At 17.6% G+C, this 13,077-nt stretch overlaps 4 protein-coding genes across 4 annotated transcripts in view; 2 read left to right on the top strand and 2 right to left on the bottom strand.

The window, feature by feature from the left end:
* Positions 1-110: 110 nt before the first annotated feature.
* PADL01_1129300 (RNA-binding protein s1,putative) lies at positions 111-470 on the top strand (the record flags this gene model as incomplete). The annotated part of the gene is made up of 1 exon (XM_028682762.1): positions 111-470. One exon carries the CDS (start codon positions 111-113, stop codon positions 468-470), a length of 360 nt encoding a protein of 119 aa, XP_028539008.1.
* Positions 471-606: 136 nt separating this feature from the next.
* Positions 607-4,835, bottom strand: PADL01_1129200 (mitochondrial rpoD precursor, putative; the record flags this gene model as incomplete). The annotated part of the gene is made up of 2 exons (XM_028682761.1): positions 607-714; positions 843-4,835. 2 exons carry the CDS (start codon positions 4,833-4,835, stop codon positions 607-609), a joined length of 4,101 nt encoding a protein of 1,366 aa, XP_028539007.1.
* Positions 4,836-5,379: 544 nt separating this feature from the next.
* PADL01_1129100 (armadillo repeat protein PF16, putative) lies at positions 5,380-7,238 on the bottom strand (the record flags this gene model as incomplete). Its single annotated transcript, XM_028682760.1, has 2 exons — positions 5,380-5,526; positions 5,862-7,238. The coding sequence occupies 2 exons, from the start codon at positions 7,236-7,238 to the stop codon at positions 5,380-5,382; spliced, it is 1,524 nt and encodes a 507-aa protein (XP_028539006.1).
* Positions 7,239-9,069: 1,831 nt separating this feature from the next.
* Positions 9,070-13,077, top strand: part of PADL01_1129000 (structural maintenance of chromosome protein, putative) — a gene marked incomplete at both ends in the record, with an annotated part of 5,334 nt that continues 1,326 nt past the window's right edge. The window contains one exon of the mRNA XM_028682759.1: positions 9,070-13,077. This exon is cut by the window's right edge and continues 1,326 nt beyond it. Within this exon, the coding sequence (XP_028539005.1) occupies positions 9,070-13,077 (4,008 nt within the window).

Genomic DNA, 13,077 nt, shown 5'->3' with positions numbered 1-13,077 from the left:
TTATAATGTTTATAATTAAAGATATTTTTATTTACATATATAAAAATAAAATATATTTATGTTGATATAATTTTTTATTTGTTTAAATTATTGATGCTTATTATTATACTATGAATGATAGTTCAATATATATTTATAATTTAACACGCAATGTAAGTATTAGCCATTTGAAAGAAATCTTTATGAATTTTGGAACTTTGAAAGATGTTCATTATATGACATATGATGAGGAAGGAGATGACAACAATAAAGATGATGATAAAAATAATTATAATGATGATAAAAATAATAATATTGATGATAAAAATAATTATAATGATGATAATTATAAAGACAATATTTGTGCACATATAAAATATGAGAATTCAAAAGAAGCTCAAACAGCTAAGGAATTTATGGATGGTGGTCAAATTGATGGAAAAATTATTTCAATAAAATATAAGATAAACCATAAATATATAAAAAAATAAAATAAAATAAATTCATGTATACATAAAAATATTAATATGTAGCACATATATATATATATATATATATATTGTATTGATTATATTACATTTTTTATTATATTTTCTGTCCACACAAATATGAATCAATATAAAATATTTATTTAATAAGAATATCTATTGTATAAGGTGTATTCTGAACATTATATTCATTTATAATTCTTTTCTTCTTTTTAATAACCCCCTTCAGTATATTGACAATATATATCTATAAAAATAAAACATATATAATTAAAATTGTTCGTTATAAAAATATATTATATATTATATATATATATATATATATATATATATAAAGTACATATATTTTTTTTTATTTTTTTTTTTTCTTTCAACCTGAAAACTGTATGAGTTGTCATATGTACCCAAATTTTTTATAGTAGACATTCCTAGATATAAATTGAGGTGCCTCAAAAACTTGAGAGGCACAGATGATAAAATATTGTGGAATCCTTCAATAAAATAAGACATGTATAATAAAGATATGTGTAACATACCTATATAATTATTTTCTAAATTATTCATATTATATGTAGATAATAATTTTGACAAGAATAAAATGACGTTTATTATAGATTTATTGCATTTATAAAAAATATTTTTTTGTATATATTCTAGATAATATAATAATTTAATATATTGAATTAATAATTCATATAAACTAGACATTTTAATATTTTGATAAATATATAAAGATAATATAAACTTATTTAATAATAAAATATTATATTGATCAATATGATAACAATAAAATTTATATGTCTTTATTATATAAATTATATTATATATAGTTAATGATTTACATTGGTTTATATATTTTATACATTTATTAAGATGTCTCCTTTTTTGTATATGGATATATTCTGAAGAAGAAATATTTATATATGTTTGTAAAGGATTTTTTTCTTTTTTTTTTTCTATGCAACAATTATATAACTTTTTCATATCTTCATAATGATCATCTTTATCCTTTTTTTTTTTTTTGATATATTCATAATTATATATAAAATTACTTATTAAATACGAATTAAAGGGTGTATAAAAATTAGATACAAAAATATTTTTAAATATTTTTATATCATTATTTAAAAATTCTTTAAGATCTATATAATAATTAAAAAAAGATATACAATATATATATTTCACATAGTTTATAAAATAATCATATGTGTTATAATAATAATACTTATGTGTACTATTCTTCTCAACATTTTTTATATCAATATTTTTTATATCAATATTTTTTATATCAATATTTTCTATATCTATCATTTTGATGTTATCTATAAATTTTTTTTTTTCCGTGTCCATTTGATTTATATTTATTTGTTTTTCTAATTTTTTAAATATATTGAATAATTCAAATTTGTATATATAATTATTATATGTTGTAGGTATATCATTTTCTTTTATTAATTTTATTAACATATATATACAATTTAATATATAATATATTTTGTATTGATAATAATATTTATTCAAGAAAAAGAAGAGTATATGTAACCTATAAGATTTTTTCTCATTATTTATATATTCATTATGATTAAAAGGTAATAATAAAAAGTTCATATTTATATTATTATATGGATAAAAAAATTTTGTTTTTTTGTTGTTGTTGTTTTCTTCCTTTTCTTTTACTTCTAATTCTTTATTATATGTATTATTAAATGATGATATATTATTTTGTTCATATAAATGATATGAATTTATATTTTGGAAATTTTTATATGATTCATTTTCTTTATGATTTAATATTTTAAATTTCTTGTGTAATTTAAAAAAGTTAATTATTCCTATTATTACATATGGAAGATGTTTAATACATACTTGATTTTTTAAATTTCTTAAAATAAAATAAACTAATGTTGAATGAGTTATAAAATTATAACATTTTAAAAAAGAAAGATAATAAAAAGACATAATAACAGAATGAAGATTCTCATTTTTTAATCTATTCATATGACTTGTTATAATCTTTATTAAATTATTTTGTATGATAAATAAAAATTTGCTTTCTCTATTATTATATAAAATATTTAAAAGATGTGTATTATTACATGTATATATAATTTTTAATATATCACATATTTCATTTAGAGATAATTTTTTTTCTTTTTTTTGTATTAAAAAATATTCTTCAAAAAATGAAAAAAATATCTCTTTATCTATGAAATTATTTTTATTATAAATTTCTACAAATCCTTTAAATACTTTACAGTATGTAATTATATTAATATCATCACTATTTTTTTTAAATTTTTTTTTTTTAATTTCTTCTTGTTTATATAAAGAATATAAGTAAAGGCACTTCTTTAATATATTTATATATAATTTGAATATATCAAAGTGTAAAATTAATTCATCATAAAAATTACATGTATGATTATTTTTTAAAATATTTAAATTATTATTCTGTATATTATTCCTTTTATTCATGTTCATATTATCTGTAAAAATATTCTCTCCTTCAACATTTCCTTTGTTATTATAAATTCCTTCAATATCTGACATGAAATTATTATTGTTAGAAATATAGAAAGGGAGTCTATCATCATTTGGATGACTATCTCTTTTATTTTCTTTTAAATAATTTATCATAAAAGTATAAAATTCGAATATTAATCCAATTTCTTGAATATTAAAGTGTTTTCTTGATTTATTTTGTGTCGTCATATTTTTTATATTTTCTTCACATTGATATGTGTGAGGAAATTCGTAAGGATCTTGTTTTGATCTTTCTATCATTTTATTAATATTAAACAGATCACCATTTTCATAAAAGTCCTTTTTAATATATTTATCACTGTTACTATTTTCTAATGATTCCTTTGTTTGCACACAAAAGCTATTGATATTATTATTAAATAAAAATAATTCTTTTTTTTTTATTTTTATTTTTATTTCATCACAATATAGTTTGTATTTGTTCATTTCATATTGTTTTGTATTCATTAGAACATTTTTAATATGTATATGAAGATTATTTATAATATGTAAAAATAATTGGAGTGAAATTTGATAATTCTTTATAAACTTCATTATATTTATAAGAAGAAGAGCTATATATTGTGGTTGTATTTCTTTTTTAAAATCTAATTGTTTTAAAAAATCTGAATATAATTTTTTTTCATCATCATTGTTCATATACATTTTAAATGTAAAAGATTTTAATGATATATTACTTCTTAAATTATGTAACATTAAAATAATATCATTATTATTTTTGTTATTAGAATTAATATATATATGTAGCATATTGTAAATATTTTCTTCATTTATTTTTTTTGTATCTTCATATAAGTCATATGGATTACAATTCTTATAAGAATGATTATATTCTTCCGATTGATATAATTTAAATGGGTTTATATTATGATCAATTGGGTTATGACATTTATTTATGTAACAATATTTTGGACCCCCCACACCATTATCATAATAACTATTATTATTATTATTATTATTATTATTGTTGTTATTATTATTATTTTTTATGTTTATTTTTTTTTGTTTATTTGCATTTTTTTTTGGATTAATTATATTCGTATGTATATTTAAAAAAGACAATATTAAATTATACACGTCATATATATTATATAATCCTTCCGATATTTTCCTTTTTGTTATTCTGATCAACATATAAATCAAATTAATATCATCTATATTTTTATTTAATATATATTTTATTAACATACACAATGCATACAAATCAATATATTCATCATCTTTTATTTTTTTCATAATAATATTAGAAATAATATTATTAAAAGAAGGTTCATTTTTTATATTCAAATTAACAAAATAATTTAAACAAACACATAATTTTATCAATGAAAATTTATTCATATTATATTTCATATAAACCATTATTAATTTTATAATATCTTCATTATAATATTTATATTTACTATAAGCTTGTAATAATTCAACGATATTCTGAGGTGTAATCAATATATTTTTGCCATTCTTAATAACTTTTTCTAATATATTAATAATGTCTCTATCATTTTTTATAACATTTTTTTGTTTTTTTTTTTTGGTTAAAGGATTCTTATTATCGTCTTCATTATTCAAAATGTTTTTTATTTTATTATTCTCTTCTTCTTTCTCACTCACATGACGATTAACACGTTCGTTAGCACAATCATTTTCTTTACAAGTACTTAAGAAATATATTTGTTTCTTTTTAAATAATATATTATCTTGTTGTAATTTTATATATGTACAAAAATTACAAACATAGAAATGATTCTTTAAAAAATATGGTTTAAATAAAAGTTCACAGATTTTCTGAATATTTATTTTATCGTCCCTTAATAGGTATTTCATGAAGAAAAAAAAAAAAAAAATACATATATATTAAATATATTATATATTATATATATTATATATATATATATATATATATATATATATATATATATTTATTTTTTTATTTTTTTTTTTTTCTTTATAAAATGGAGCAAGTATTTTAAGGAAGAAAAACAAATTAAGTTACACAGGTAAGAAGGACCATCATAGTTATATTAATAAAAATAATTGAGTAAAAGTACAGATAAATTTTTATAAGTCCATTCAAAATGAAAAAAAAAAAATATATATATATTATATTATTTTATTCATTTAAAATGTTCACATATATTCAAATTTAATATGCAGTCAAAATGTCATATGTAGAAAAAAATTTGTATAATTATATGTATTTAAAAAAAAAAAAAAAATATAGCAAAAATAAATAAATAAATACATATATATATATATATATATATATTTGTTATATCCTTGTTCCTTTTTCATATTTTTATTTTTATTTTATTATTTTTTTTTTATTTATTTTTTATTTTATTTTTTATTTTTTTCTTTATTTTTTCCTTTAATTTTTTTGAACTTCATCTATTCTTTTGATCAACATATCTGAATATCCTGGTGTGTAATAATTAACAATATCTTCTGGAAATGTTTTATTGATATTATTTATTTCTATTTCGTATTTTTTTGCTTCCTCTGTATTTTTTATTTCCTAAAAGAAGAAAATATGTGTATGTTGATTAAGCCCCCCAAAATATATCTACTTGACATATATATATATATATATATATATGTATGTATATAGGTATATATTTATTTATTTATTTATTTACATATGTTAGTACTATTTAATGTTATCTCTTAATGTAATAAGGACTATATTCATCTAACATTTCTGAAATGTTTTTCTAATTCTACATTTTTATTTTTTAAATACATATGATCAACTAGCCAAACAAAAATTTATATACATATATATAAACATATACATATATATATATATATATATATATATATATATGTATATTTATATGTACATATTACTACCTGTAAATATTTTAAACAACCCGATTGAATGAAACCCTTTTTAGAAGACGCATTTTTAGGCAACAATTTTGAAAATTGCAGAATCGAATATTTTGCCAGTGGCCATGTTGATTTAATAAATATAGGCTGCAAAGCATCTATATCTGTTATTTTTTGTATAATAAATTTCAATGCTTCTTTAATTTTTTTCTTTAAATCATCAGAGGAATCATTAGAGTTATATAAGTTGACTAGAATAATTAATAAATTTTCATCTGAAATTTTTTTTGCATGTTCAGTTGAGTGTTTTCCTATATTTCCTAGTGTCCACACTGTTGCAGATTTAATATAATCTTGTGATTCTTGTAGTAGACATTTTTTTAATACACATATAGTATTAGCAAGAATAATATTTAGACTTAAATTTTCTGAGAAAGATGATATAAATCCTATACATAATATAGCTGGTAATTTCATATGATCTTTTGATATATCTATGAAATCACAAAGAAAAGGTATAGTTCCTGCTCTTGTAATAATTTTACATATATCTTCATTATGTTTACTCATTTCTTTTAAACAATTAGCACAATTTTTTTTGACTATATCATCATTATCTTTTAAAAGATATAAAATTTTCGGGAATATATCATTTTCAATAATTAATTCTGTTAATTCATCTTTATGTTTAGCTATATTTGATATACAATTACATGTATATCTTTTAATATATATATCATTATTATCTAGAAATTTTATTATATTATGTAAACAATTATTATCTACTATATTTTTAGCAATATCTGTTGAATGTTTAGATAATTCAGATAAGATATTTATAGTAGATCTAATTAAATTATTATCTTTTTCTTGTAAGCATAAAATTAATAAAGGTATAATACCTTTATTCACAACAATATTTGATAATTCTTCATCGTTCTTTATAATAGCACATAATGTATTTATATATGATTCTTTTAATTTTAAATCATATTCATATAAACCATCTATTAAATAATCTATGCAATTATCATCTCCTACAATCTTTGCTAATTTCTCATTATGTCTAGCTAAACATTGTAATGTATATGCACTATTCTTTCTATAATTCTTATTCTCATGTTTTAAACAATATATTAAATGTGGTAATATATCATTCTCTATAATTGTTAATGCTATTTCTTCAGAATGGCTAGCTAGCCTACCTAAAATTAATGTAGCATTCTGTTGTACTATTGGAACTTTATCTAATATTAAAGGACGTAATAAAATTATTATATCTGTATTAATTAATATTTCTATATTGTGAGACTTTAAACAGTAATCACAAACATTCTGTGTAAACTGAATCCTAGATTTATTGTACTCTTCAAATATTTGATGAATAACTTTGCTCATATTTTTAACTCAAAAGGGAATAAATTAATAAATAAATGAATAAATATATATATATATATATATATATATATATATAAAGAGAACAAGATTGAAAAATAAAGAATTTTTTTTTTTTTTTTTTTTTTTTTTTTTTTTTTTTTTATGTGAATGGATAATAATATAAATGAATATCCTATATAAAACCCTCTAATTCTTTTATATTTTTTTTTTTATGGACCCTTTAAAACATAAAATGGGGAAAAAATGAGGAAGGAGTAAGAAGAAAGAAGAAAGAAGAAAGAACACATAGTCATATATACATTAATAAATAGGAATAATATATATATATTATATATATATAATATCGTAAGCGTTAGAAAATTTTGAGTATCTTTATATTATTCTATATAATATTGAAAAAGTTGTCTATTTTATAAATATTTATATTAATGTCAAGAGCTATTTATTTAAAATATTAGACAAAAAGGAAAAGAAAAATTATATATACATAAAAAAAATATATATATATATATATAATATATATATATATTTTATTTTAGATATAATATTATATGTTATATAGGAATGTTTTTTTTTTTTTTTTTTTTTTTTTTTTTTTTTTTTTTTTATAATTCTCTATATTATCTTAATATATATACTAAAAATTCTCCTTATATATATCATGACGAAATAATAATTTTTTTTGTACATACAATAATAAATGTCTAAAAATAAACCCTTATAATATATAATTTTATAGCTTTTAATATTTGTTTTAAAAAAAAAAAAAACAAAATAATAATACCGGTATATTATATATATATATATATATATATATTATATATATATTTATTTATATTTATATTTATATATATGTGTGTTTTTTTTTTTTTTTTTTGTTGATATAAATATTTATGTTGTATAAAATATTATTACATAAAAATTATCTTAATATTGATATATATATATATATAAATATAATTTTTTCTCTTCTTTTTCTCTCTCTTTTTTTTTTTTTTATTATATTTTATATTATTCTATTTATTTATTTTTAATTATTAATTTTTTTCTTTTTTTTGAATCCTTTAAAGCAAGAGTGTAAAACATAAAATATATTATATTTTTACAAGTGTACATATATAAATATATATATATATATAAATATACACATATATATGCATTATATTATATTATTATTTTTTTTATTTTTTGAGGGACTTCAAATTACCTACGTAATATAAAATAATGATTATATGTAGATATAATTATATTTTTTTAAATATACCATGATAAAATATTTAACAATATATATATATACATAAAATGAATAATAATTTTTCAAGGTTTAAACATATATGTGAGCTACTAGATTTAAAAAAATAGTCAAATGTATATATATATATATATATATGTATGTATATTTTAAATGTAAGAATTTTTTGCAAGAATATTAAATATGTGTAAATATATTTTTATGAAGTGTGAATAAATTATATAAAATGTATATATGGGATTCTTTCATTTTCTCTTTTTTTTTTTTTTTTTTTTTTTTACAATTTTATTATAAAACATAAAATAAATAAATAAATATATATATATATATATTTTTATTTATATGTATTACCTTATTATTGTGTTCTCTTGATATATATGAGATGCATATATTTGATATATTTATATTAGTTGGGATAACATATTTGGAAGGGAGCTTATAATTAAAAATTTTCTTATTCCTTGTGATAAGAAATAGCACACATAAATATAAAATATATATTATTTATATTTATATTTTTATTTATATTTATATTTTTATTTTTATTTATATTTTATATGATATTTTTTTTGTGAACTCATGGAGAGAAAAGGAAGAAAGCAAACAAACGATTCTCCTCTTAAGGATTATGATGATGACACCTCTGAATATAGTATGAATTTATTGAACCATCCAAACAGCGATGTATTAGTAAGTCCTATTAAAGTTGTAGATCATGATTTTAATAATTTTATTAAGAATGGATGTTTAGATTATTCAGTGGGTTCTTCCTTAGATATAAATAGTAGTAATATAACAAGGTTTAAAAATAAGGACCAACAAAAAAGAAACAACTTGAAAAAGGGGGGTCATAATGATGACCATGAAGATGATGATAATAAAAATGATGATGATAATAATAATAGTGTCGATGAGAAGATAAAGAAAAATACCGTATTAGTAAATAAAGAGAGAAAAAATAAAAATATAAATATTAATATAAATGATAATGTAAATGATAATGTAAATGATAATGTAAATAATAATGTAAATAATAATAATCCTTATGGTAGTAGAGTTATTCAAAAAGGAAAGCATATGGAAAGGGACAATAAAAATGAATCTTATGATAAAGAAGGAATAAAAGATAATAATCATATGAATAATATGCAAAGTATAATACCTGTTGATGATTCCATTATGACCCCTAATAAACATAATAATTTGAATTCTGATTTATTATTAAAACATAAGGACCCATCATCATATAATATGAATATGAATAGATACAGTGAATCTAATTTAAAACAAACAGATCTATCAATATCTCATGATTATTTAAACAATAGTGTACTATCAAGTATTGGTTTATATAAAGAAAATGATTTGTGTTTTATTAAATATATAATTGTATGTAATTTTAAAAGTTATGAAAATGAAAATATTATAGGTCCTTTTTCAAAATTTACATCTATTATTGGTCCTAATGGATCTGGAAAATCAAATATTATGGATTGTATATGCTTTGCGTTAGGAATAAATAATAAATATTTACGTGTGAAGAATTTAAGAAATTTAATTTATCATAAAGAGAATGAGAATATAGAAGAAATACATAAAAGAATATGTTATGTGAAAATAATTCTAGAATGTAATAAAGAAAATGTCGAAATAAAAAGAACATTAAATTATAAAGGTGTTAGTAATTTTTATATAAATGATAAATTTGTTGATCAAAAAGAATATATGAATTTTTTAAGAAAAAATCGAATTGAAACTAAAACCAAAACGTGTTTAATTTTTCAAGGGGATATTGAAGATATTATTAATAAAAAACCAAATGAACTAGCCAAATTATTTGAATATATTAGTGGTTCAGATGAATATGAACAAATATATGAAGATATAAAAGAAAAATTAAAAGAGAAACAAATTAATTGTAAAAATTATTTAAATGAAAAGAAAAAAATCGAACAAGAAATTAAAATACATAAAATACAAATGAATGATAATATACAACATAATCAACTTAAAGAAAATTATGAATCTCATATTAAATTATATTATCTATTTAAATTATATCATTATTTTAAAAAAAAAGAAAAATTTAAAGAAGATCTACTTTTTTATAAAGAAGAAAAATTACAATTTGAACAAGACATTCTAAATAAAAATAAAAAAAAAGCAAATGAATTAGAAAAAAATAATCTAATTAAAAAAAAAGAATCCATAAAAATCGAAGAACAAATAAAAACTCATTATATACAACTTAATCAATTCACAATATTATTAAACGAAATATCAGAAAAAAAAAAATTCTGTAACGATTCATTACAAAAATTTGTATCAAATAAAAAAATTAAAACAAATATGCAAGAACATTGTAACAGGTTTATAGAAAATCTAAATCTACAAATAAAAGAGCAAAATAAAAAACTAGAAAATGAATATAAAAGTAAATTAAAAATTAATATCAAATTCTTTTCACAATATGAAAGCATACAAAATATTATCAAGACAAAAATTGAGGAACATAAAATGATGATATCAAATGGGGGTGAAAAAGGGGATAATAAATCCAACCTATATTTGAATAATGAAAATGTAAAAAAAAATGATAAAAAAGGAAAAAGGGATAAAAAAAAAAAAAACATAAACATAAATAGTGATAATATAAATAAAGATAATATAAACAAAGATATTATAAATGATGATAATATAAACAAAGATATTATAAATGATGATAATATAAATCAGGATAATATCAATATGTCCAATTCAGATAATTCCAATAATTATGATATGATAGAATATTATACAAATATGCTAAATTTTTTAAAAGATGAAAAAATATTAAACAAAATACATATCGATAGCACAAATAATTATGAATGTCCATATGAGAATTATAATATTATCGAATTTATAGAAAATCTGGATGAATATAAAGAATGTAAAGAGACATATTTATATTTATGTGCAAACAGCAATATTAATATAAATAATTATACTAATTTATCATGTTCTTTAAAAAAAGATATTAAAGAATTACAAGAAGAATGTGATACATTAAATAGGAAGAAACAAAAAGAATTATTAGAATATGAATCTGAAAAATTAGCATATGATCAATTAAATGATCGTATATATAAATTAAATAATATAATAAAACAACAAGATAATAATATACAAAATAATAAAATGAAAATTAAAATATGGAATGATACTATCCTACACAATGAAAAACAAATAGAACTATTAGAAGAACAAACTAATATTTTAAATGTTCATAAGAATGAATTAATAGCATTTGAAAAAAAAAGAGATATTATAAAAAATCTACAAAATATATTTGGACAGGATCAAGTATATGATGAAGTTAGTAATTTATATCAAGTAAACAATCAAATATATTATACTGCTCTAAATAATATTATAAACAAATATAATAACTTTCTGGTTGTCAAAAATATTGATATAGGTATGAAATGCATAAAATATCTGAAGGAAAATAAATTACAAAGAATGGATTTTATACCTTATGAAAATTTTGTATCAAATTTGAAAAAAAAAAAAAAAAATAAAAATAATATAGCAGAAGATAATTACACAAGAAGGGATGAAAAACAACAGCATATACAAAATCATCAGATTCATTATTATGATAATGATAATGATGAATATCTTTATGATCATTCTCATAACACAGAACATGATACATATATTGATAAGAATACCACAAATATATCTTCCTTTAATAATGTAGAAAAGGTTATTAATACATTTAAAAAGAAAAATATAATTCTTGCAAATAATTGTCTTGTATGTGATCAGAAATATAAAATAATGTTTGATTATTTAATAGGAGAAGATACATTAATTGTAGATAAAATAAAAGATGCTGAAGATATAAAAAATAAGTTTCCATATATAAATATTAATATGGTCACATTAAATGGACATGTTATTTCTAAAAATAATAATTTAATTATTGATATTACAAATAAATATTCTGATATAGAGAAATTCAATAATAAAAGATTAAATATAAATTTATATAATAAATTAATAAATGAGAAAGAAGAATGTTTAAATAATATCAATGATTGTAATCGAAATATTATTCAAACTAATGAACTTATAAATAAAGAACAAAGTGAATATGAATTAAATAAGAAAAAAATCTCAAGTATATTAATTAAAAAAAATATTTTTGAAAACGAAATTGAAGCTAAAAATAAAGTTATGGAACATTATGAACAAAAAATAGATAAATTAAAAAATATAGATTTAAAAAAAAAATTAGAATTATTAGATTCATATGAAAAAGAATTATTTAAAGAAAGGAATAGTCTTTCATTATATCAAAAAGATGCTTTTAAAAATTTAAATGAAAAATTTAAAATAGATAATATTTATGAAATTATAGAACACAATTTAAGAGATATGGACAAAATTGATGAACATATTAATCGCATAAAAAATAATATAAAAAAATTAAATGATGATATTAATGAATTATTAGATAAAAAAAATGAAATTAACTTTTTACAAAAAAATGAACAATCAATAAATGAAGATAATATTAAAAAAGAATTAATATCACTT

This window comes from Plasmodium sp. gorilla clade G2 (genome assembly GCF_900097015.1).
Source record: "Plasmodium sp. gorilla clade G2 genome assembly, chromosome: 11".
NCBI classification, from domain to species: Eukaryota; Apicomplexa; class Aconoidasida; order Haemosporida; family Plasmodiidae; genus Plasmodium; species Plasmodium adleri (nom. inval.).
Note: the sequence above shows the minus strand (reverse complement) of the source record. Positions and strands in the feature narration are given on the sequence as shown.